Source organism: Columba livia, chromosome 9, assembly GCF_036013475.1.
Source record: "Columba livia isolate bColLiv1 breed racing homer chromosome 9, bColLiv1.pat.W.v2, whole genome shotgun sequence".
NCBI classification, from domain to species: domain Eukaryota; kingdom Metazoa; phylum Chordata; class Aves; order Columbiformes; family Columbidae; genus Columba; species Columba livia.
In genome coordinates this window covers 26,225,249-26,252,676 of record NC_088610.1, presented here as the reverse complement: position 1 = coordinate 26,252,676, position 27,428 = coordinate 26,225,249, and the positions used below count along the sequence as shown (strand labels likewise).

Sequence of the window (27,428 nt, the reverse complement as noted above, 5' to 3'; positions counted from 1 at the left end):
GAAAGATCCATTGATATCGATGCCAGTTGATGTACCACTGAAGTAAAAGTATACTTCAGAATAATAATTTTCCCTTCCAGAAAAAAAAAAAAAAACACAAAACACAGTTTTTCCTTTTTTTTTTTTTTTTTTTTTGCGAAATACATGATGTATTGAAATTTGCCTGAAGCAAAAGTGTCTTCAGTTAAATCACTGCAGTGACCAGTGCAGCAAATTTTCAGGGTCATGCTCTTCATAGAAACAATTTGGATACATAAGCTGACAATGACATCTCCACTTCTTTTCTGCAACGCAGTTATCATGTTCACTCTCCATCAAACACATCTTGAAGAGAAAATAGTGGTGAGTTCATGACCCTTGAGCTCACTGTCCTCCCAAGCTAGGTCCATCTCAAACATGTTCTGAAACATTTATCTTGAAAAGCATGTAAGATGCCTTCCAGTTGAAGGACTGAAGTCACCCTCAAAGTTTTGCTATATGCGCTTAAAGTTTAGAATAAAGTGTATTATTGATCTAATAGGTCATACAAAGCTGGTAGCAATTAGTTCCATTTAATAATGGGAAAACCAAATGTAAGATGACTTATGACAAAGGAGATGAAAACTGTATCAATTGTTCTACCACACAATTCAGGTGAAATTCCTGCAACAACAAACACTGAGTCAGAAGCAAAGCCCTGTCTTCCAAAACATTAACCGCAACATATCTGAGAATGTGAAAGGATTCAGGCTCCAGTTAATCTACTTCCCCAATCTTATATAGATGACAAGGTTTTGAATTTTTATAGACTTACTATATGTGATGTCATACAATATGCATCAGGAAAATATTTCAGTTTAGAGGGTTTTTAATAAATTTTATATTTAGAAGAGTGATTTAAGATTTAATTTTTAATAACAAACACGAAACCAGCCAAATTATTACATGCCAACTGAGAAGAACTTTATTTTTCTGTAACTGTGAAGTCCTTTGGCTCAAAGTTACATGTCCTTTGAAAACTTATAAGGTACAATAACATTCCTTAGGATGCAGAGAAGGAAGCAAGAGTAGAATATGATGACCCACACACTCCTATCCCCTTCCTCCCAACATGAGGAGGGATTAACTCAGCTATTAGTGCTACTCAGGAATAAGGGAAAATAATCCACAAGTAGCAGCCCACAGGCATTGTTCTTCTAAAAGTTCCTGCTATGCATTTTCTTGCTTGCCTCCCTCTCCACCATCAAATTTCTCCTACTGTGCATGCAACAATAGCTGAGAAAGACAGCTGCACATTATACACATGAAAAGATTGCAAACAGTTCCCTTTACACAGATTGTAGCCAGTGTTCTCCAGGTCCCAAGTGATTCAACTCCCCAGTATAATATTTGGCCTTCAATTTCTGCCTTTGTTCAACATCGTCATTATACTCATTGCAGCAGAAAAGTTAAAAGGTCAGAAGTGTATTTTGGAATTACCATATTTTATATCAGAGTAATGGCTTATATGGAGTACTGGTTAAATCTCTAATGTGAAGTCAGGCTAAAAGAACTGGGTCAGACAAGATCTGGAAAAAGATACCCAAGAAACGTTTTACAAGAATAAACTCAAAACTCCTTACAATAATGCTACAGTCAGCACTTCATAGAAGGTATTTTAGAATAGAAAGAGGTAAACTTAAAGACAGAATTATATTAATTTTCCTCCTGTGTCCCAGTTTACCCCTCAGCTATTTCATTAAAAACACTAATCTGCCAATATTGGCAAGCCTTGCAAAAAATATATTGAGTTGTATTAGCTTCCAATAAAACAGAAGCTGGTATGTAATTAAGTTTCCATAACACACCTTATTCCTTTGTCCTAATTTATGTTTAGGATTTGTGGCCTCAGTGAGATCTTCTCCTTGAAATACAGTCAAGGCTAGATACTCAAAAGTTTACAATGTCTTCCCATCAAGCTGAAATCTTTGGAGACTGAGCTTGTGAACACCAAGGCTCCTGGCTCCCAGCTCCTTTCTGTCTGTGAGGGTCTGTAGCGCCGGGAGTGCTGAAGCCTTAGGAACCTCAGAATTGAATTGCTGATGCCTGTTTATCAAAATACCAAGACTTTTCCCCCACCTCTGTTCATCTTGCTATAAGTAAATGTTATCTGTTGTACAAAATAAAATGTATTTGGAACAGCTATTGTGAAAAAGTTCCTCACACACAGCCTTATTCTGTACAGAAAGCATTTATATTGTTTATATTGTTCAGTTTCAAAATATTTCCAAAGAAGGTTAAGTTAAACTATGCAAGGGTTTTGCTCCTACTTAATGTTCAAATGGAGGGTATAAGAAGTGATTATTGCATTTTAAGATTTATCCCACCGTAAATTCCACTGTAACTCAAGGAACATATACACTTTGAGACTAAGAAACAAGTTTTCATCTTGTAGAATGTAATTTTGACCCTGAAACAAAAATAAACATTCCCCTGAAGTTATGATGCAACTACCTTTTTCAGGATCATGTCAAACTAAAGTACTTCCCAAATAAAGGCACCTTTCAGTTGCACAGCCAATTCACTTCTCAGAATACTGCATAACTTAACATTTTGTCCTTCATACTATCCCTTGTTTATCTTCTTCACGCTAGTTTCTCTGCACCAAATACTCGCATACATATTGTACATAAGTTTTAACACTCACAAGAACCAGTAGATTGTTCTGCAGACGCTAATGCGGACTAGAGGCATGCAAATACCATGTTTTTCCATTGGCCCATTTAGCCAGCATGCATTCCATGTGCTGAGAAATGCTCCCTTGCAGAAAGGAAAGGTGCACAATGGCCCACTGCTACTGGAGTGTCCTTCTGTTTGAGGGAAAGTGGTCTTAAAACACCACACACCAAACCAACAAACAAAAAACATACAGAAAAACATCACAGAAGTCAATCACACGAACAACACTTTGTTTCCCTACATGTCCTAATGCACCTCTCATGCCACCTCCTAATCAAATGTAACCAGCCAAGCACTGCAATCCTGTGTTAAGTACTAGAGCTGCAACCAGCAGTAGAAGCTGACAAAGCTGACATTGCTTCTACTGCCCAAGAAAATATGTCATTGGTGCTTTAGCTCCCACTGCACAGAATGAAGTGGGAGTTTATAGCTTTTGAAGCACATTTTATGTTTTACATAAGTAAGACATAAGTAGATTTCTAACACTTTTCCCCAATACATACACACCCCAAAAAATCCAGATGTGTCTGATGAACTGTTCTGGCAAATGCTCATTCCAGAACTGAGAAAAATTACACAGAACCCTTTTTTGGAAGCTTCTGCCAAGTTTAAAAGAAAAAAAAAAAAAACCCTCTACATTAAATCATATACTTAATATAGGACCACGGCCTCTGCTGGTTTAAAATGGCATTGCTGACTCAGGCCACCTGTAATTTTATCCCCTCTTTTTAAATGTATACTTTCCAGTTTGTTAGTGGAAACAGTGAAACTCTTACTATATTGATTTAAGAGGCTTCACGTATTGAAACTTCAAAAAAAAATAAACATTTGGAAGCATGCAAAGAACCATTTAAGCTGGCAACTTACGAATTAGTATGAAGTGACCATTATTTATTTATGAAGATACACTCAGTCCTGTAAGAATACGTATGTCGTATACGAACGTACATAGTTTAAATTTAAGCTATAAAAGAAGGGATTCATATTGGACAAAATATCTTTTATTATTAGAAACAGCTACATATCCAACTAACAGATTGACACTTTTTTAGGTCTCGTTATTTCCACCAAAAATACTCTCTCATAGATATTTTTGCTCATCTTCACAAGTAGCTCCAATGTTCTTGATTTGTGGATGTCTACAAATTTAGAGATGGACAGCTGAATAGTAATAGAAGTCTGCTAAAAACAGACTTGTTTTTCTTGACTATTTTTTGAAGTCATTGGAAGTGGTCCACAGACCCCACAATACCAAAGACTGCAGTTAAAGAAGGAATGCAGAGGAAAAAATAAACTTTAAAAAAGTTTCCAATAATAAGCCTTAAAATATTAATCTTCAAGTTATTTAGTCTCAAGAACTATGTATCCCATGCCTTTTGCTACAGCAAAATACTGAAATAATTGCACTTCGATCTTTCCATTTTATAAATCTATACTGTTTGCACTGGTTTTGAAGATGAAGAAGATGGAATACAACTACAGTACCGAGTACTTTTCAATTTATAAAACCAAATCAGTCTATGAATGTAGCTTAGTTAGATTCATAGAACACAATCATAATGCAGACTTTTTCAAACAGCTTAGCACCAATCACACTGATTTAAATCTTCTTAGGTTTTATTTTTCAACACAAATTTAGAAGTCTTTTAACTGGGATCTTAAAAGTTCATTGTTTCTTCCCAACAGTGACTACAATGGCAAATACAATCTGTTCAACTGTAGTTCAGAAATTTTTAAAATAGCTCTCAAAAAGAAATGGGAAAAAACAAACAAACAGCCTTCAGATATGATCACCATACAGTTTCTTCAGAAATATCTCAAATATTATTGCCAATGCATTCTGTCATATATCGACCTCTGCTAGTAGCCTTTGTGAAACAAACTCCAAAACAGCTTTTAGAAACCAAGAATGTCTGTCACACAGAAAACCATGAGAGACCTCACAGACTATTTTAACTTTGTTTCACCGACCTATATTTTGCAAGCTCTGCTTATAACCAGGAAATTCAACCCAGCTACTGCAATTTTGCAACCCTGTACAGACAGGGAGGAGTGATGTCTTCCAGCTACAGTCAGATTTTTATTGCATTTCTAAGAATCAAGTGTAAGAAAACAAAACGCACAGTCATGAGGGAAAGGCTCATTACTTCATTTGTGTTAGTAAGCTTTTGTGATATACCTGCATTACCTTTCACTTCTCCCTCGTACTACAAGTAGGGTTTATTATATTTTAAGGAATAAAAGATTACATTTCCTTAGTCTCTTGATTTCAGCAGCTGGGGTTTTATGGGGCGGGGGGAAGCTTAAAAGTCAATAAAAATGTTGTAAGTCAGTAAATCCTTGTAAGCTGACAACAGTCAGGGACACATGCAGCACATATATAACACATGTAGTATTTATAAGCAAGTGCATATTTCAGTGAGGGAAGAATCTACTCAAGTTGGAAAGCAAAAAGAAAACAGTCTCAAAATAAGCAGAGTCCATTTTTTCTCACCTATTTTATTTCACTTTAAGCAACTAGCAAATGAGTGATGGATGAATTCTCATCAAAAAATCACCAGTTGTAACATTTACATTTGACGGCAATTTTCTTCTAATGAAATAAAGGAATAAAGGTGTCCCACTTCATTTTGATTGCCCTAACATATGCATGGGGAAGTAGCAGTAAGGTAAATTAAATGTAATTCTTTATAACTGTTACTAGAAAAGCAGACAGTTTGGCATACACAACCGTAAGTGATTAGTCTGATTTAAAACAGAAAAAAAAAGTTTGACAAGATGAGTACAATTGAAACCTTGGGAAACTGCAGCATTACTTGTGTTTACGCATAGCATTTAACTAGCAAGAGACAGGAATCACAGGGATGAGATGAAAGACAGCGAGGAAACTAGAGAAAAACAGACCACCTCACTACAGGTGTTTTGAAAGTCAGCATAGTGAAGAATTACCATAATTAAATATGTAGGATGGCAATCTCGGTCAACACTTCATTTAATATTCTTGAGTTGAATGAAAAGTACTCTGAAAGGAACAAAAACACCCCAATAATTGTTCTTTTGACTTAATGAAAGCAGTTATGCCATAGGAAATCGTAAGGCTAAAGAGATTAAATCAAACATTCCTCCTGTTTGGATAAAGGCAACTATTAGTGGAAGAACATTTAAAGCTTTGAAAGAACTGTTTACATTTATACTAAAACACACAAAGGATGAAACCCTCATTCCACTGAAAGACACCACAAATCATGCATTGATTTCACCAGGGTCAAGATTTCAAGTACAAAGTACATCTAAGTAACAGCATTAACTGCTAGGAGACTGCAGCTCCATGCAGAACTATGGCTATAAACAATATAGAAATAAGTCACATGAAAATGAATTTTAATTCAGAACTTACACTTATTATATCCAATTCCAAAAAAATGCTTTTAGATAATAGGCAGAATCCTCTTTCATATTCCAATAGTCCTACATGACACATTAGACAACCAGCACTCCAGCTGAATGATCTCGAGGATACGGAGTTCCATAAGGACCAAAAACACTGAACCATTTTTACAGTCTGTTTCATTGCTGCCAGGCTTGAACATCTCATACAGACTCTAGCTATACCAAAAACGGCAAGCAGAGATATTTTGCCACCAAGCAATAGAACTTAAAAAATTGTTACACAAACTCCAGCAATTTCTTAAAAGGCAGATTTTAAGAATCACCCATCTCCCAGATGAAGTAAAACTTACAGGGTGGCGGGAGGCAAACCCCATTTAGATTCAGTGTGTTTTAAACACTGATCTTTTTTAAAAAATGTTAATTATTGAGAATGACGAATGTCAAATTAACAGATCTAGTTAGAGATACATGCCCTTTTTCTGACTACAGCACTTATGGTGATTTTATCAAGAATTTGCTTGTAATTTTCATGCCATATCATAATGCACAATGTCTTAACAGTGTACTCTTAATTACTCATTCCCTTACTCAAACAGCTATAAGTAGTCATCATATTTGTTTTTACTGGAATATATACAGCAAAAATGGGAAGCCATCTAGAATGAACCCTCCTAAAGTACACTTTAGAAATCTACAGTTAAACATTTAAAATATTTAATTTCTCCTCATTAATCTAGTCTATACAGCAAATTTGCAGTTCATAAAAGAAAACACAACACTGAAGCATTACAGGCATCCTATAGATATCTGCTCAAAGGCCCACAGCGAATGTGCACCATTTTCTCCAACTTGGGTGTATTTATTAGCATGCTTAGACACCCTGATTAATAAAACACTAAAAAGAAACCAGAAGTTCTTCCTCTACAGTTTTTCAGTCCTTCAGTAGAAGCCAGATTACAAGAGTTGACAAAGATGTGAACAACATGGAAATGAAGGCTTAGTTTCTTCCTTTCAACAGCGAGGTTTGCTCTGAAGAAATAATTGCCTCAGAGCGTACTCGGCAAGTCCGCACATCCTGGTGGAGGATTTTGGCACACTCCAAACTTACACTGCAAGCTCAAGAGATGTGGAACACAAAACGAATTGTGAAGTTTGCTTTCAGCTTTGAATCTTTTATGATACTGCACAGTTAAGTATTTAGGCACATATGTATGTGTACAAAATTAAGTCTAAAATAGAGCATACATATATGTATACTTTTAGATACACGTTTTCTGAACACTACACATAGCATACACCAGGCATCCTACTATGCTGTTCTCCAAGAACTAACTTGGAGTAGAGGGAAGTATATGATGCTGCAGAAAGAGCTTTATATATTACATGGTAAAGTGACAGACAAGTAATCCTGCCTCTACATACAGTGACAGATTTAACAACTCTTCAAATCACACCACAAGTGTCTCTTAGCAAATTCCTTCTAACTTATTTTTACAAACACCCTTTCCAAATCATGACAACTTTTCTATTTTTGAATAACCACAACATACTTAAACTCATAGATAAAAGCCTAACAGGATCAAACTACAAACTTTAACTTTAGTCAGAGAATATTTTCTTTTTGATATAACAAATGCCTTTCTCAAGTTTGACATTAGGCTTCTTTTTCCCACCTCTAGTCCTTTTCAGACTGTCTTCTCTTTTTACCCTTATTACTTTGGCTCACGCTTTTCAAACTTGTCAACAAGGTTCACTCATTCTCTGATTCTGAAGTTTAACTGGCTCGGATTGCAGATTTCTACTCACCCTCCTGTCTACCTCAGCTACAATTATCAAAAGTACCCATATAACGTTTAATACGAGCTTGCCAGTGTGCTACTTAAAACCTGCATTTGTGGAAATGAAAAAAGGGACAGCTGAAGCCAGTATCCTCATCTTGGACAATGGCCACCTGCAAGCGTTTGTGGAAAAGAAAGAGCCACACTCTCCCAGCCTCCAGCATTAAGTTACATAACACCACTTAAGAGGTTGTGGCTTTGTATTGTATGCACATGTTGGATTATTTATTTTTTCTTTCATGAAGCTGTACAATCATTAGCCGCATCCATCTGAAGGTTAAGCACCTACAACACCCTGCAGCTTCTCCCGTAGAGAAAGGTTTGGGGGTTAGCTGAATAAAGTCGCTTATTTGTTTGGTATCAAATATGTGAACAGCCCACACGACTGCTTCTAGCATCTATTGCTAGATTGTGATTCAGTGGAAAAGCACAAGAGGAGATAATACTTCACACAGTTGTTCAACACTACACCTTCTGAAGACAGATGAACACATAAATGAGCATCCCCAAGAGGATGGCTGCAGCAGCTGCCACTGAAGGACTGCTAGCCTGCATTCAGCATCTGTGAAGTGACCAAGGAATGGTACAAGGTGTCTGCAGAAGCATCTCAGGAGATAAAAACATTTTATTAAATGTCCATATTGCCTCCAATTTTTTATTTTTCCACTACCAAAAACGTTGCAATGTTTTCTTGGTACTTGGAAACTCAAATTTTGGGATGACCTTGCATCCCTTCTCCTCCCCACCAAAAGATCTGGTCCACTATATGTGCTCATATTGTTCCAAATACTTCTTACAGTTCTCCAGTTAAAGACACTAAAACATGGCAAGAGAAGCTTTTCCTAAAGTCTACCCCGAATCTTTCCTGTTGCTCCTTACTTTTTGTCCCACCCACAGAGAGCATGGAGAACACAATTTTCTCCTCTGCTTTGCAGGAGTTTTTTGTGTACCTGAAAATTGTTTGCATGTTCCTCAAATCTTTTTCATTCAGCTGACCACAACTCCTTCAGCATGTCAGGTCGCTTAGACTTTCCAATCTCACTGTTCTCTGTTAGAACCAACTCCAGCTGGTCCATATTCTACTTGAAGTGCAACATCCAAACCCCAAGATTTTTATGCAGCTGAATTTTGAATTAGGAGTGTATCTTCCAACTCTGTTACCATCCTCTAAAGTATCCTGTTAAACTGACTGCAACTTGAAGATTTTTTTTCCTGTTAATTTTTGTTTAATGAGTCAAAGACACATTTAAGAGACTGAGAAACCACCATCTGAGGAAAGCCAGAAGTCAAAGATCTCCTTGTATGTATCCACTACCTGTTGTTTTCAGTCTACTCTTAGTTTAAAAAATACCAGAGGAGAAAAAAGAAGTCTCTCAGAAGAGCTACGCTTAGTTTGTGGTCCTCTCCACAGAGAAACAGGCCATATATTTGAGCCAGGTCAATTCTCTCTTATACTGGGTTATAAAAATTGTCCTTTAAAATCACATTTACACAACATAAAATAACATTAAACATGTTTTAAATATCAGGACTTGATTATTTATCATATCTGCAAAAATAGCCTGTGGACAACAGGGAACTACACTTGACACTAGCTATTAGCTTGCTATAGAAACAATGCATTTTATCTGTTGTTTTCCTATTACTTATTTCACAGTAGGGAAGTTCTCTGTACTAAATGAAGTGCTACACACCACTCAGACACTCTATAGGAGCCAGGCAAGCTATTTGCTACCTTCTAATACAACCTTCTTGGAAACAAAAAAGAAACAGAACAAATCACTTTGAGGCAACTAAGTGAAAATAAGGACCAAGAAGAGGCCAAGAATATATGTATAGAAAGAAAGCATATCTGAAGCTGGAATTAGAACTTCAAAATTACTTTCCTAAAACATACTGTCAATCTGACAGAAAATCTGACACACAAAAAGCATATGAGAAAACTTACACTCTAACATTTCTATCAGATATTAAATAACATGGTAATGAATCTTTATTTTCAAGAGCCCTAGGAATAACATCTGTTTCATAACACACCAAGCTATAACTATGTAAAACTAGCAATTTGCATTCTGCTTTTTTAATGCTTAATGGATGCACAAGAGTACCAGATCATCAATAAGTTTTTCCAGTTAAACAATAAATAATCACAACATAGTGACAGTGCTTCTGGGAGCTTCTAATCAGCTTTCATATACTTCTCCAAAAGGCAGAAAAAAAAAACTGAGGCTGCTTTTAAGTTTGCAATTTGGCCATGAGAAGGTCTACCCAGATAGAGATACTGCCTTTGAATTCTGAGGGCTGTCACATCAATTAAACACACACAAAAAAAAAAAAGAAGTGGTAAAACTATGACTGCACATGGTTCTCATGTCCCTTCATGTTTGGAGACAAAAGACTTACCTTCCAGTGTGTTCCTTAAGTGGCACACACTTTGCTTCCAACTGAAATATGCTTTGAAAGGTCTGAAGCTCTTAGGTTCCCAGTTTTGGTAGCTTTCCAAATAATGCAATTAAAAATGGTAACAATATGGTTATGGCTGGCACACATTCTCTAGTTTCATGATGACAATTTAAATATAGTTGTCAGTCTTCTATGCTGAAATACCCAACTACTAAAGCAGTTATCAAATACTCTGACTTTTGTCTTAATACCTCTGAATTATTTTATTATCTTGACACCCAGCTTCGTAATCAGATTAATCTTTTATCCTATGAGACACAAGAGTCGGTTATCATTATTTGTTTTTCAATCAAAACACTCTAAAAAAGAAGTATTCCTATCTCTATTTATTTATGAGAAAATGGAAATACAAAACCATCTACATGGCTTTTCCAGGGGTTCTTGGTGAGCTACAGAAATAACAAGCAACAAAAAGCAAGGTTGCTTCTTTCCCCATCTTCTGACGCAAGTAATGCACCAAATATTACTTTTCATGTATTTTAGATGAGGATGAAAAGAAGGTTCTCACTATTTCTTTTAACTCTCTACTCTGAACCGATATTGGAAAGTACTTCCTTATTATTTACTCTGAAAAAAATTTACAAGTAGCCATGATATTATGCAGAAAAAAAAACACCAGACATGGATCTATCTAGCTTTTCCTTCCATTTTTCTACCCAGGCTTTAAGCTTTCTTTTACACAGAATGTGCCGGCTCTGTCTCCCAGGGCTAGTTGTTTTTCTACTGCTGATAGTCGTATCAGATGTATTCACATAATAGATTTGCCAAGTGGGACTGAATGTTCCATTGATTTGGAAATGTCCTGAATGACTAAGACTTCAAGTTTTGCCCATGTAATTAATTTAATTAGAATCAAATATTCTTAGTTATTCAGATCATTGAGATGCTTTCAGCAGGACTTAAAAAAAAAAATCAAGATTAAAATTATGTTTATGTTAATGACGAAGTTAAAATACAGTCATACTTGAAAGGCTGACTAATTGGGTCTCACAAGGAATTTGGATATAGCAACCTTTTTCAGACTTCGACTAGTAATTTAATAATAAATACTAGAAAAATATAATAAATTAAGAAATCAGCCTTTTGCATAGACTAGTGCAGAAACAGAAAGTGAAATGCACCTATGAATTTTGAATGTGCTAGGGAAATATATAATCTTCTCTTTTAGCATATTCTGTGTTACATAACTGAAGACCATGAGAGACTGCACAATTTTCAGACATCATTAGTGCAATTCCAATACTCCACAAAGTGTGCTTCTCTGTCTTATAGAACAAAACTGTCTGAAAATACTTAAAAAAAATACATATATAGATATATAGATAGATATCTGTCCAAAACTTTGAGTTTATTGGAACCTACGACAAAGATCCCAGGGTCAACAATCTGCCAGAAAGCTAAAAACCCCATAAAATGCATATGAGTATTTAATACACAGATTAAGTTCTATAACTGACCACCTACAAAACCTTCTTGCATTGCCTCTTGTATTTGTTTTTTTATCCATTGAAAACTTCAGAGAGTCTTGTTTTTTCCTTTCTATGGAGTGCAAACAATTTTTGCAGACTGGAGATATTTTTGTGAGAGAAATTGTTATTTTCTACTGAGTGAATGGAGAAAACTACAACTACTTCCGTAATCCTTCTCCCCATCCTCAAAAATATGTGGGGAAAAGGGTGGGCAAGGGGATGGTTTTGTTTTTAAAATAAGGAGCAGCAGAGTACAGCAAAGTAGATGAGTTAAGATGAGATCTGAAACCATTATCTTGGATTGCCTTTGCTATTCTCTACAATTGGATGCTTAAAGCAACAGAAGAGCTTTGTACACGAGGTGGCCTACCTGCACTTCCAACCAGCAAGCACCCACCTTCAGGCTAAAAGTCAACTTTCCGCTTACAGTACCAAGCCTCTCAACTGTGAGATAACCACAAAATGCCTTTTGAACTAAAATAACTGTCCTATCGAAAAATACAGAGCAAGGAGAAAGCAGCACCAGATTCTTAGTGAAATAAACCCTTTTTTATCTCCTCTAATGATCATGGGGCGGGGGGGGGGAATAAAAAGGAAGAGTTCACAGAGGTAAGTATATCAGATACTAACTGCATACAGTGCCAAGCCATGTTAATCCATTTATTAATCCTGAATAGTTGTTGATGAAATCTAATTTTAAGAAATAACGTAAAGTAGTAGTTGAAAACTTAAAGCACTCAAATATCAATATAAATATCCTTAAAATGTCTATTTTTAAACACTAAAGACTGGTAAATTGTGAGTACTGTTATCCAAAAATGCTCTTTGCAGCCCTCCAGTGGTCAAACACAAAGCATAACCCCACACGAAAACAACTTGGATTTGTTTGATGAACTACCTGCAACATTTTAGAAGACATCTCCCACAAACTAAAAACTCGCATGCTTGTCTGAAGAAAAGAGCCATGTAAAGGAGATAATTACTTTTAAATACATAAGAAAAAAAGCAGGAGAAAAATAATTCCCCTCCATCAAAACTTGTCATGATATTTGCTACATCACATAGTTAATCTGCCCAGGAAACACCATATCCCACCAGGACCTAAGGTACGTGCTGGTTTAGCACATAAGTAGCAATTCGTTTCCTATAGTTGCTTTCTGCTATTCATACAGGAAAATCTAAAGAAAGTGAAAGCAGTGTTTAACGTAAATAATCAGTTTCCTCTCAAAGTCAGGACTCACGCAGTTATTTTCAAAGGAAACACAAACCAAACAAACTCAAACCAACCAAACACAAGTTTCCCCTTCTCTCACACACACGCAGAAGTAAAATAAAAGGTAAAGCCTCATATAAAAGAAAAAATAATAAACCTGGGTTTAAATAATATAAAATAAATGAGACTTCTCAAAACTAAGTTCTTAAAACTTGGGGCTAGAAAATCATAGAAGAACTGCAAGAAAGCAATGCCAAGGGAAAAAAACACAACTAAAGAAAACAAGACCCTGGCCACCTGGGAGACCAGAGCCTTTTTGAACGGGCAACTCTTGTGTTGGGGTGCTGTACAGTTACCAGAGCTGCGCCGGGGCAGCCCTGCACGACAGCAAGTTTTCACAAACCTGCGGCAACCTGCGCTTCCTTGCGAGCAGCGGGAACCCGGGGCAGTGCGGAGCGGGCTGGGGATGCTCTGGGTGACCTCAGAAGATTTGACAGTGACCATCTTCTTCTCCCATTTCCCTCCTTTCAGCCCTTCCTGACCGTTCACCGCGAAGCAGGAGCCCTCATTCTAGCGCGATCCGCCAAGCCGCGGCTTCCACCCGCGCCGGACTCCCGGAGCGGTTCTGCAGCACCGGGAGCGGCACTTCCCGCTCAGCTCAGCCGTTTCCCGAGCCCCTCTGTCCCCGACAACGGGCACACCCGAAAAAGTAGCGGGCGGCGAGTTGTGGGAACCCGCTGGCCCGCGGCCGCCCAGGGAGCGGCCCCAGCGCAGCCGCCGGTGCCGCGGCCCCGCGCGCCTCCCGCCCCCCCAAACTTTCTGCTTCGCCGCCTCCCCGGGGAGCCCCGCTCCCCCCGCCACGGGCACCGCGCTCGTCCCCACCGCCGCCTCCCGCGCTACCTGCCTTTGGCGGCGAGCAGGCTGCCCAGCCCCAGCAGCAGCAGCGCCGGTCCCCGGCAGCAGCAGCGCCGCATCCCCGCCGCGGCGCCGGCCCTCCGCGCGCGACACGCCGCCCTGTGCGGCAGCTCCCGGCGGCGGCTGTGTGCGGGGCGAGGCGGGCGGAGGCTGCCGCTGCCGCCGCCGCCGCTCCGTCATTCGCCCTCACTGCCAGCACCGGGGCGGCTCCGGCTCCCGCCCCGGGACCGCGGCGACGTCACGGGGAGGAGAAGCCTGAATATTCATGAGCGGGGGCGGGGGGCGCCGGGCTGGGCCGTGGGGGCAGCGCCGCCGGGCCCCGCCGTGAGGAGAGCGGCGCGTGGCGGCCCCGCGCACCTGCGCGTGCAGGTGTCGCCTTCCCCGCGCGTGCGGGACGCCGGGCGGCGCGAGCCGAGCAGCCCCGCGTGCGGCCCCGCGCGAGCTGCAACGAGCAAGGGGGGGGGGGGGGGGCGGGGAGAGCGGCAGCAATGGGGGACATGGGACACAGGGGAAGAAAACAGGGCTCTGGTGGTGGATGCAAAGGACACCAGGGCAGGAAGACACAGAGGCGGTGGCTGCAAGAAAGGAGGAGCCCAGAGAAGATGAAGTGACAGTTCGGGAAATTTGGAGGAGAAATCGGAAACCTTGGAAACCCGGGGTGGGAAGAAAGCGTGGAATTATTTTGTTGGAGAAGAGGACAAATTGCAAAGGTTTTGGTAAAGTGGTGAAATGTACAAGGAATAGGCATGCCTTCAAACCTTAGAGATGGAGGCTGCGCCGGCGAGGCTGAGCGGTGCAGGAGGGACGTGGGACCAGGCTCTGGACACACAGAGCTGGGGGGGCTCAGAAATTACGCCCAGGTGAGACTCATGTTCAGGACTGCAGAGGGCTGACATATTCTGGAAGGGAAGCACAGTCAAACATGAGGACACTCACCATAAGAGTATAAGCTATACAAGCTGTAAGGTATTAGCTAAATGCAAGCTGTTAGAGCTACAAGGAATAGTTGCAGGGTAGTTTATTCCCTGCAAAGTCGTCTCCCTGTTTCAGCTGTTGTCTTATTTGTGCTCTGTCCCATAAATTACTCATCGAAGCCACCGAACTCTGGAAAGCAAGTACAAGGGAATCACAACTCGAACACAGGTTTGTTATTCACTTGGCTTTGTGCGGGCTGTCATTCTGACAGAGAGCAATCTCAGGCTGCTCTAATGAAATGGTACGAGTGTTAGTTGAAAACTCCATGCCAAAGAGCAAGACTAGGGTCCATCCTACAGAACCCCATGTAACACACAGAGGACATCACAGTCATCGGTTAAAATCATTTGGGCTCCTTTCTATTCTCTTAATATGTATTGCTAGAAGAAAGATGCATGGAGCAAACCGCTTTGAGTAGATGGAATGCAAGATTCACTCCTTCTTCCAGCTACACACTCAGAAAAAGCAGGATGGGACACAGAGACAAGAACCCAAGCCATTTTCCAAACCTAAGATGTAATACCTCATCTGCTAGAGAAAGAGGCTGGAAATACACATTTACTGTTCCACTTCATCTAGAGACAAAATTCCCAAGTTATACCATTTGGGACAAATTTCTAATGTGCTTTTTGGTTGCTTATTTAATTACTTATAGAATTTGCTTGCCTGTAATCTCTATTGTGAGCTGGAATGGAACAAGCATGAAGAAAAAGCAGGGAAAATCAGCACTAAAATAATTTTACACACCAGACAGCCATGCACAGAAAAATAATTTTTGCCAGCATTCAGTTGTTTCTCATCTTTCAACAGAAGGGTTTTTTTGGATGAGGAATTCAGCTGCTATAAGTCACTTCTGGTAGCCAGGAGGAAACTCCTCCATTGCCAAAGTGTTAAATCTTCCAAAACATTGTTTACCACGTATGCACAGTAAAGGTTTTCTGCAAACAGCTCAAAAGCACTTGTAGCACATGACAGAAGGCTTGACCATGCTCCCTGCCACCCAACTGGGAGGACACCACTGCCTGGCTGGTGAAACCAGCCGTGGACACCGCAGCTGATTTCATTACAGGTGCACTGCTGTGCTGAGTGCCCAAGCGTCCATCACCCGCAGCAAATATTATACATAGCACAGAGAGGTTTAACTATCAACGTAAAAGGGAATTACAGGGTAAACCCATGTGATCTTGGCCAAAATAATCCACATTTATAGTAGTCAGACTGACAAAGACTGCAAAGGCATAGAAGTAACTTTAAAATCCATAGGATTTTAGTTTGTTAATTTAAAAAAAAAAAAGCTGTCACAAGGTCATAATGCAACATCTCACTTTCTGAAAGGTTAGAAATATGTCCCATAGACTAACACATTGAAATAGTGAATAAGCACAGCAAACACAGAAACATAATTCAAGGAGGGTATTTTGATAGCGTGAACTAGCAAGAATCTGAGGAAGCTAAAATTAGAAGATATTGCTTTTTAAGTATTAACCTATTACTCACAATCCAATAATGTAACTGATTTGTTAGTGGTATCTAGAAAGTGGGTTTGCCAGGTAGATGCTGCACAGGAAGATACATCCCTCAGCCAACTTATAGCCTAAATAAATAAGACAGATAACGGAAATGAAAAGCGACAGATGTTACCCCATTCCACAGGCAGGGAGCTGAAGTACAAAAGATGAAGAGACTTTACCGACAGATAACATGATATTGGTGTCAGAAACAAAAACTAATTTGAGCTCTGGTACCTTAATCAAAAACTGTTCTCCTTTTTACCTGATTGTATTTGTTTATTGACATGACAGCCTGCGTGTTCTGCAGTCTTCTGGTCATGTTTTATACAGGTGATGGATGTAGACATAGAAATATTTTAAACCAATAATGATGATGTAGCACTATGCAGGAATATAAGGTAAATAATTGCTGTTAAGTCCTACATTTTGTGCATCTTTGTAACCAGGTATGTCGATTAACTTCTACAGCCCTTACAGGGTTTAAGAAAGCAAGTCAAAAATCCTTTACTCATTTAAGTCTTTCTGTCTAACGATTGTGTAATTGAAGGAGTGTATCTTCCAGAATTTGCTTATATACGTTTTTGACAGAACCATTACAGTAGGGTAATGTATTATTTAGTCCCAAACAGGAACTTGCTGAAGGATTACCTCTGAGCTGAGATCCATCCATTCACATGTCTAGAACCACCACTTTGTTCTGACATGTTTTATTGGTCTTGTAAAACAGAAATTCTAAAACAAGGGGGAAAAGGTCATAGCCATGCACTCACTGAGAATTATCGACGTGGACCTGGCATCAGAGGCAGTCAGTCAGAAAGATCCATTTGAGTCTAGAGATGTAAAGATTATTTTTATCATAATTTCCCCAGTGTGGATTCAAGATTCTGCTGGAGGGGAGGATTTAACCCTGACAGATAATATTTGCTGGAGAAATCTGGGTAGCTCCAAGGTCATGGTTAATTCTACCTCATGATATATCAGGATATTTAGCTGGGAGTTTTAAGTATCATGATGATCATATTTATAATATTATGTCATAGTGAATATCAGTTTTTCTTAGTAACAAAGAAGAGATAGCTTAGCAGTAATATCCAGGTACAAAGTAATATTACTCTTTTGTTAAGGATATTAGACTCCATTAATTAAAAAACAACTTAAGCATCAAAACTTAAAGGAAATAATGAAAGGAGAATATTTTTCAACACTATAAAAGTCACTTCATCATCCATACAAGAGATTCAGTGCAAAAATATACATAAATCAGATCCTATAGCAAATCCCATTGTAGCATTCATATAGGATTAGGGTGTAAGGTTCACTGTTCTTTATTGCTTTGTTTTAGGAAATGTTTGCATAACACCAAAAATGGGAAGAACATAATCTGATTGGGTGCCTGAAGCCATGATTCAAGCAAAGTTAAACTTAATATATAGTAAAAAAAAAATACACCACAGGAATCTAGATTTCATTACATTTGGGAGTTTATGTATTACTAAAGAAAATGGCTACATGTTTTCCTGTTGGAAAAACAAAAGGGAGACGAGTATATATGCCATTTTAAAGAAGAAAATACATTTAAAAGATAGCATTAGATCATGTATTTTAATATGATACATAAAAGTCTGGTATTGCAATCAAGTAGAGAAATCAGTATCCACTTCTTCAATAGAACAGCAGTAACATTTGTTTTTATTAGTCGTATAAAGTAATAGTTTTTTATGTATGCCAAATGCAACAGCAATGATCCTGATGTAATTTATGGTTGTTTGTGAGTTTGAAATACACCTAGAGCCTTCCTGATTATTTGCTCTTTTGCTCCATGGGTTTAAAATTACCCTGAATATTACAGGGCCTGGACAGAAAGATGGAGCATTTTGCTGCTGCTGCCTCCGGTTCTGTTGGCTCTCCGGAACAGGCATTTCTCCGGACACTTATTCAGGCCGTCAAGTAGAACAGAACTAACAGCCTGAGAAATGAGTATAAACATTACCTTCTATATATGCTGCAACTGCTAATGCGTTAATTAAACAGAAGAAAATTTATTTAAATTATTTATTCATAATAAATGAACCATCTGAATAATAAATAAATGTGTTCTGCAATCACTGGGAAGTTTTTTAAACAAAAGGCTCTTTTGCAGCAGGAAGAGTCACGTGAAGGTAGGGAAAGAAGTATATTTGTTTAAATAGCATTAAGGACCTGACCAAAGCCAAACAGCTATAATGTTGGAAATAAATACTGCTGACAGTCTATTGCATTGTCCCTTATAATTTGTGTATAATGTTGTAAATCCTATTTAAGAATGCAGATTGGAACTCTGAAAGTATATGTAACCCTACCTTTTCTCATCAGTATAATGGAAAATCTGCAACTAGTTCCTCAGCTCTGATACCCAAAGCCTTAATACTGAAATCCTCTGCTTTTAAACCCACAGCTTCTGTCACGTTCTTAAATTCCAAAAGACATCAGTCTTCTCTTGGGCTCTATAAGGGGCACATGCTTTGAATTGTTATTTCAAAAGCAATATTTGTTTTCAACGTATTACAAACATTAATTAGCTTTTATAGTGAGAGATCACTAAATAAAATGAATTTACATCAAAATAGCCCTTTGATGGACACCTGTATAAAAGACTCATGTCTGGCAGAAAATGATGTTGGTAATTTAGTAGGAGATATGATTCAGACTTGAGCTAATGCCCTGTTACAGTCATGCACCTGGATGTGCTTTGGAATGGATTATATAGCAAGTCTTGGCAGTACGTTCTCTTGAACAATACTGCAGTACTTTTTATAAGAGTAGGGATCTTCTACCCAAGTTCCTTCCTGGCTGATTAAAAACCACCTACCTAACTTCTCCTTAAAATTTGAGTTGGAGATGTCCTCTTCCATGTCCACACAATGATTTTATGCACAACAGTGTGTTGAATCTCTAAAAAGACAAAGGAAATAGCACTATTCAGGTAATCAGCTGATGGAATCCATAGTGGAGTGCTTTACTCTGTCTTGACTTTTTATTGTTTTCCTTTTAATGAAAGTAAGATCCTCATTCTAATATTTACCAATGAGATAACACCTGGTAGGTGTTTGCCTTTTCATCCTCAGTGGTGAGATGAATTACAGAGTACTGTTATCCTTCTCCTGTGTTATCTGGTTCAGATCTTTCATTTAAGACATTATTTTATGTAATTAAATTAGAATTCAGAAGCAGAGATCATGTATTTTTTTCATAGCATTAATGAAATTGCCAGCAGAGTAGAAGGAAATCAGCAAATCTTTTGCAAACTGTTGATGAATATAGCACAGGATTTCAACTTTGACATTGGATCTAAATTGGGAAAGATACAGTTAAAGATAAAAATTAATCTATGGAACACTGAATAAGTATTTTGCCTACAGACAAAACAATTTCAAACTTAAATCAGGAACACAGTGAATGAATATTTTTTTTCAATTTTTCTGAAGGCTGTCGTTCAATTTGGTTTCAATGCCTTTTCTAAAGGTATCAAAACCACTAGGTGGAAACCACAATTAAGGGTACCGTTTCAGATTCTGGCTAGCCAGAGAGATTAATGCCTCCAGCAGAACTGCAGTTGAACCTTCCCACACCCGTTCACCATAAATTACCTCCTCCTCTAAAGACATAGGCAATGCAATCTGACATTTACATTTAAAATGTTGGCTGTTGTTTTCACGTGAGCTGCTATGTTTTACCTTTGGCTTCCCCCCGCCTCCCACCCCCATTTACTTCATTCTTTTGAGAAATATTTCAATGGAAAAGTTAATGAATCATAAAAACATTATTCCAAAAGACCAAGGATTCTCCCCTGTTTCTTTTGTGAGAGCGTTCTCGGTGTCATTCCTGTTATTAAAAATGTAACAACCCTTCTCATCTCTCCTATTCTCCATTAGCAGTTGAGCCCCAGAAAACAATAAATTGGTATTTATTTGGCTACTAGTAAGATACTGGGCAATCCAATCTGCCACAGCAGGCACAGGACCTAAATCAGCATGTGGGGCAGTGCAGCCTTACCCAACTAGAAAGGTGATAGATCAGCATCCACGCTGTGGCTTGTATCAAACGGAAAAGGAAAAGTTAATGTAGGGTGCCTAGCACAAGTGTACAACACTCTCTTCAGATTATTAGATCATGAAATTGGTGCTGCTCTACAACCTGCTGAACTAGGGCCTTTCTTTGTGACCATTTTTTCTGTACTCAGAGAGGCAAAAATGCAGTCTTTTGGAACACTGTGTCAGCTCTTCATGGGATGGGCTTCAGGCTAGCTGAGCTTGGATGGTAGCAATTTAGATAACTTCAAATATCCAGAGGAAATGAGAACATCAACATGCCATCAGAACGACAGTAGTTTTAGTTCTTGGAAGCAAATGCCATCACCTGAAGGCACAGCAGGCAAATTCTTTTACTCAAAGAATTTATTTATTCTGCCTAACATTTATTTTTTCTCATATTACCCACCTTCAAAGCAACTCATCTTTTGCTAAGTTCCATTTCACGGGATGTACATTTTGTAAACAGCACAGTAAAGTTAGATATGTAAATTGGTACCCCATTGTTAGGATAAACCCCATGTTAATTCATTATAGTTTTTGGTCAGCTTTCTATAGATTTCAGGGAAGATGCGAATCCACTTTGGGACAGGAATGTGGCTATTTTAATGTGTGGAGGGGGAAGAACAATAAATATCCAAGGTGATCTTTGAAACCCAACTAAAAATGCAATTTCACAAATTTTTAACAGTACTGAAGAAAAAAATTACAGTATGTCTATCCATCCTGAGTGGCCTTTATGGTGCCACTCTAGCTCCCGTCAGATTGCATAACAAATTTCTACGGGATCTGTTTTTCATGCCCTTTGCCTTCTTCAGAATTTTCCAGTTCTCATGCCTTTTTCCATGTTCTAGAACTTTTAAATGAACAATTAGTTCACTTTATTTACCCTCAATATTCTCCACATTCACTTTTCAATTAATCAATACTTGCTGTTTCTACCTTTTTCTAGTTTCTGTATATTTTCTTAATACTTCTTGAACTTCCAGAGCAAAGTGTCAGATTCTAAATTAGTGCAAACTAGCTTAATATCTATGAGGTTTTTCCATTATATTTATAAGAAACGTGCCATTCTAAACTAACACTTAGATAGCTTCTATTTATTTGTCAAAGGCTAAGCACAGCTTCCCTTTACCAATTAAAAATCTTCAAAATGAAAACACACATGTTTGCAGGAAAATAATATTCTAATTCAAAAACGTAATCAAAGCTTGGAATTACTACATGGCTATTAACATCCTTCTAACTGCTACCTTTCCTGTAGTTTAATTACCAGAGTATCAAAAAATGATGATTGATGCAGATAAAGATTTTCAAGTCACTCTAAAGTTTCCTCCTCAAGCTAAATTAGAACCAGTTACTTTTAATGGCTGTTCTTCATTTTCTGATTGATGATAATTTTTCATAATTTTCCACCTTTTTCTCCATGTCTGATTTCTCTTGATTATTATAATAGTATAATCTTACACTATATCCATTTTCTTCCAATGCAAATTTCTTGATAGTAACCATTTTAGATTTAATTCTGTTTGATTTGAGCTGCCAAAAGTTCTTGCATTTTGGCTGATCACTTAACAAGACCTGATATTTACAGGAGCCAATCATTTCTGTAGGAACACAGGTAAAGAGTGCCATCCAGAGACACACGGAGCTCTCGGCACCCTGGAAATGGAGAACCCGAGTGCTGTGAGTCATAGCACTTGTGGGATTTTTCCCCCATTATGAGAAATCTAATGCCATCTGGATTTTTTTCCTTTAAAGAACAACAGGCATAATATGTCTGCATCACAGGAAATCAAAATACCTGGATAATCTTTTCAAGCAGTACCTCGCATTGCGCGGTTGTAGAGTTCATGACTTCTACTGTTCTAACTGAACTAGTTTCCTTTGCAATAACTGAACTCCCGAATGTAGAAGAGAAACTACGGAGATTTTTGTGGTCCTAAACACAGTGAGTATATTACACACAGATAAATGAAAAGACAGAACGGAAACAGATCAGAAAAGCTGTTACTGAAATACAATGTTTCCAAAGATGATAAATAATGGAAAACTAACATCAGAGAGATTCAATGCTGAAATGCATCCACATAGCTACCCACATGAATCTCTGGATTTCAACTTTAACAAAATTCAACTGAAACCAAACAAAGGAATTGCAGTCAAGCCCTTCTAAAAAATGAGTCTGAGAGGCCCAGAGTGACATCAGAGAGGAATAGCTTATACAGGGCAGAGGTAGCAAATTCATCATTCCAGGAGGCAAGATGAATTCTTAAAAGTATAACCTTATTCATTTGGTTTTCTGAACTGAAGGAAATAAAATTACCAAAGAGCTCAAATCCGAGAACAACTCCAAATGCAGTGTTATCCCTTCAGCATCAATTTAGATGAAACAATATTTTTCTTACTTACAGGAAACTAGAAGACACCCAAGGACAAATGAGTGACTAATTTAGTCAGAGAAGAGATCTTCAGATCCACAGTGTTCATATTGCTGCTTGATAACTGAAACAGTAGGTATAGCAATATTCCACTTACTTATGTATTGGCTCTCCATAAAGGCTGAGAGTTTCCACAAGGACTTATCCTTTAACTGTGAAAACAACTAATATTTTAATTATTGTCAATTTCCCCAAAATGGTAAGTTTTAGTATAAAAATACTACTTGAGCAAGGAATCTTTTTCCCACAGATTAAGGTGTCCAGGGCAAAACATCTCAAAGGAGGCAGAAAGGATTCACCTAGATGCATTCTGTGGGTGAAATTTGAAGTGTACCCCAAACTTGCCCTGTTTTGTTGACTGACACTACATGGCAGATTATGTGGTCATTACCAACAAATGACAGTAACCTGGAGAAATATTTCATTGAAACACAGTGCATCCCATCAGTCCCATTCTCTATCACACCTTTCAGTTCTAGGAAAAGATTATGAATTGCTGTTTGGATGAGGTTACATGACTTATTATGCCCTTTTCAAACACTTACTTTGTGGCAACACAACACAGGGCTCTCGATTATGTATATATATAGATTATCTTTTTTTTTTATACAATATAGTTAGTGAAAATGCTCTGGTTTGGAAAATTACATTTTGCTACACTTTCATGAGAAGAGTGTTGGTCTTCCAAGTAATTGAGAATTGACTATTTTGAGGATTGTAAACTTCAGCAAAGCTTGTAGTAAGCAATGCATTCAAACTGAACGTATTGGCTCACTAAGTGACTCAAATACTACAATAAACATATTAACAAAACAAAAAGGAAAAGAAGCAGAGCTTTTTTTGCAGAGCTGCATTTTCTTACTATCTCATTAGTGTCTTGCTGCAGAGACTGCGAATTTCCCTGTGAAATTTCTCGTCACCAGTAAACAGTAGGCAAGTGTTGTTTAGCAGTTGCCCAACAAATGATTAGCATTTGCATTTTATCTGTGATTGGCAACGACAAAGCAGCTTATATGTTTTAGTAACTTAAGAGTTTGGAGAGGCTGCAACTCAGTTGTGACAATATGAAAAATTGTTACTGTAATACAAAAATTATTACTCTCTAAAAGTTTCTAGAATTTAATAGCTATCAATTCAGAGATAAAGCAAGAGATGTGATTAATATAGCAAAACAATTAAGCAGTGTGAAATTGTTTCAGATGCCCATAGATCAATAAAGAACAGCCTTGAGCATGTTGAAATTGCCTGTTAATCAATAGGAATGGTTTCTTTTCCTAAAATGTTTTTAATAAGTATATAATTATTTTCTCTACCTTGATTGGAGATTTGCAATGTCAATAAAGCTCCTGGTAGCCATGCTCTGAATGTAAGATTGATGCAATTCCACAGTGAACAAGAAAGCAAACCTCACAGTCCCTGTTTCAAAAGGGCCACCAGCTCCTTCCTATCTCTATAGCTCTTCTCACAAGAGCCTTCCAAGCAGTAACCGGACACGTTTGGATAGTAGCTCTATGACTAAGCAGGACCATCACCTCTATTGAGTTCTAGGAAGGCCAAGTGGAAAAGGAAGTTAATGCAGCCAAGCCATTGACGCATCCCATTTACTCAAGTTCTGTTGCAACAGGAGCAATTGTGACCTGACAGCGTTAGGAGCTGCTTTCCACCCAGGTACTGACACAACACAGTGATTGAGACATATTGTGTGGTGGGCATGATATGAAAAAGAGACAGATATTCACCAGTTTCATCTGGACTCGCTGGTACACAACATCTCAAACAAAACACCCCTCACAGCCCCATCACTTAGTGTAAGTACATGACCTCACATCACATTGTGCCAAGCAAATGGATTGTCTAGAACATTCAAAATAAGCTTTCTCTTTCTCAGCTGTTCCCACCTTTACTGAATCAATCCAAATAAGTGTGATTTCATTGTATATTAAGCACATCAAAAGTTCGCTGTAAGTTTTTTCCTTTTTTAAAAAAAGAGAAATTCTAAGTACAAAATCAGCAGCAAACTAGATAATAAAATCATTAAACAAAATATTTTTATGGAAGAGCTAATAATGAAAAATATGCATTTGTGCTGCTACTTAAGTTTGGCTCGGGTGTGCTTTTCAAGTGAAACTAACTGTCCCAACCCACCATGCTTTGTTCACACTGTGGAGCAATTGCAGAGCGCATGACCTGGATTCCTGGCAAGTGATATTAGAGCAGTGGATGCGTTCCCATTCACACTTAGTGAACTCCAGCTCTTAAATTTTGCTCAGTCCACAGGACCAGACTAGGGTAAAATTGAAGACTGAAGTTAAATTCATAAAATACATATAAGTGTGGACAATGGGTTCTCAGCATCATAGCTTCATTCATTAAAATTCCTCTGATTGCACAGCACTCCTTAGCAGTATATACAATGCTTAAGTGGAACTTAATGGTATGTGGTTAATTTCACATACTTCTTTCCAAGAATTAACAACAATTTGACAAAGATTTTGTACATTTTTCTTGCAATCAAACATATAAAAATCCTGGAAGTGGACAATTAGAAAATCTAGCTATTTTTACTATTTTGTATTAGTTCTTGTTATCATCTATAGGCCCTTCTTCCCTATTTTCCTTTCCTGTTGTATCATTTCTAGGGGTATCATACAAAAGGAACTCCTTCTTAATCATAGAGTTTGCTCTTATATTTCTCTCCTTATATGCACACTAAGTAATAGTTGTGTATGTTCAGCTTCCCAGCTGTACAAAGTGCTGTCAAGTATTGATCTGATTCAGTTAATTGGGTTTGTATCTTTGCTCTGGCACAGTGTTTTAGTAATCCCATGGAGACAAGCATTTCTGCATTCCATATAACCTAAACACTGTCCAAGCAGCTGAACATTTTAAATGAGTATATTTGAAGTTCACATTCTGCATACCTTTGAGTGATTAAAACTTAATTTCCAAATGTTTGCAGAAGTTAAGCAAAGTCAACGTGAATTAAATTTTCAATCCAAATGGAAAATGGTGGAAGCATGTTTATAGTGGTTATCCAGCTTTGCCCATTTTGCCTTAGTGAATATTAAAATGCTAAAATGTAGGCAAGAATTCTGCTACCAATTTATTGGACATATTTTTATGTCCTGAACAAATGTTAAAGGATTTTGCATGTTTTTCAGTGCAATTGCAGAAAACATTAATCTCTTGGGAAAAACAAAACAAAAGAACCCACAAGCTGAGTTAATTGTGAACAAAAGATATTGGTAAAAAACAGTAGAGTTTGAGTAACCTGAGGAGTACCATGGGCTTTGTTTAAGAAATTATATGCAAGTCACTGTCTTGTTTCTATCTGTTTCTTGTCATACAAATTACTCTTTTGACAGCTGGTATCTCACCACAAACCATTATAAAAACATAATTACTACTTCTGCATCATTAATCTGGAATAGCAATATGATTCTGCATAAAGGGAAACGAGTTAGGTAGTTCTGCCAGTCCACGGTCTCTCAGACGTACGATAAAACTGTTAATTAATAGAACAGAGACCTATATAAGGCCAATATAGTTCTGTAATCTCCGTGAATAAAGGAAGCCTCAGGGCCAGATTGTAATTCGAACCGTGTTACCACTTCCCTGGAAGTTTCTCAGAGCATAAGATATACTGCATAAGATATCCTACAGTATTTTCCCGTGGTTGGAACAGTTCTCCGTTCCCTGATCAACTGGCTCTTCCTTTCTTTCTCAGGCTCATAGCGAACTGGGAACCAGGACAAAGCCTTCCCTCCTCATGGCACTCTCTTGTTCTCACTGGGATGCCCAGTTTCCCAGGAATGTGTTTGTGATCAAATGTTTTTCATGAAAAAGTAAATGCATCTTTCTCCCCCAGTTATTTTTTTTTCCTTTTTTATTTTTGTTTTCATTTTTCCATACTTCTATTCTCTAGTGCCTCCATGTTACGCAATGATAAAAAGTTATGTATAAAAACTGGATGTGATTAGTCTTAAACATGGTAATTACTGATGTGTAAATACATTATCCTATCATAGCATTTTATAGTTGTGCTTTTGCAGATTAGCATACAATTTAAAAAGGCATCTGATTAAGTAGCACATGGTGAGACAACTTTTGGGAATGGCAAGGTAGAAAGGAATGAGAGAAAAAATTAGGGGAACTGAGATAAAGGGGATCAGAGGTGAAGGTATTTTGAAACTGTTATTCATCTTTCCAGATCAAAGACAGCTTTACATGTGAAAGAACTACAAAATACAACCCTGAAGAGAGTAACAGTGCATTAAGTTTAGAAAATAAAAGAGAAGATGTAATGTTGAATGTTGCCAGTCTTCAAATACATTTTTTACACTCTGTGGAAAAGTTGCTGTTCTGGTATTGCTGCTAAATTGTCTACAAACACCCCCAGTGTATCACTAGCACATCTTTGGTATGATAATCTGGGGTGCAAGTTATAAG

General features: G+C 38.0%; 1 protein-coding gene across 4 annotated transcripts in view; it reads right to left on the bottom strand.

Annotated features, from left to right (window-relative positions):
• The window catches only part of CLSTN2 (calsyntenin 2), a 439,253-nt gene that overhangs the window by 329,389 nt on the left and 82,436 nt on the right, over window positions 1-27,428 (bottom strand). The window contains exon 3 of one of the 4 annotated variants that reach the window (XM_065074409.1): window positions 14,744-14,884. Coding sequence is in view for 1 of the 4 variants with exons in the window: in XM_065074406.1 (XP_064930478.1) it covers window positions 13,975-14,044 (70 nt within the window). In the remaining 3 variants the exon portion in view is untranslated. Of the gene's footprint in view, window positions 1-13,473; window positions 13,498-13,970; window positions 14,260-14,743; window positions 14,885-27,428 lie in introns of those variants that run through there. The other 3 variants (XM_065074406.1, XM_065074411.1, XM_065074407.1) reach the window with 3 other exon arrangements.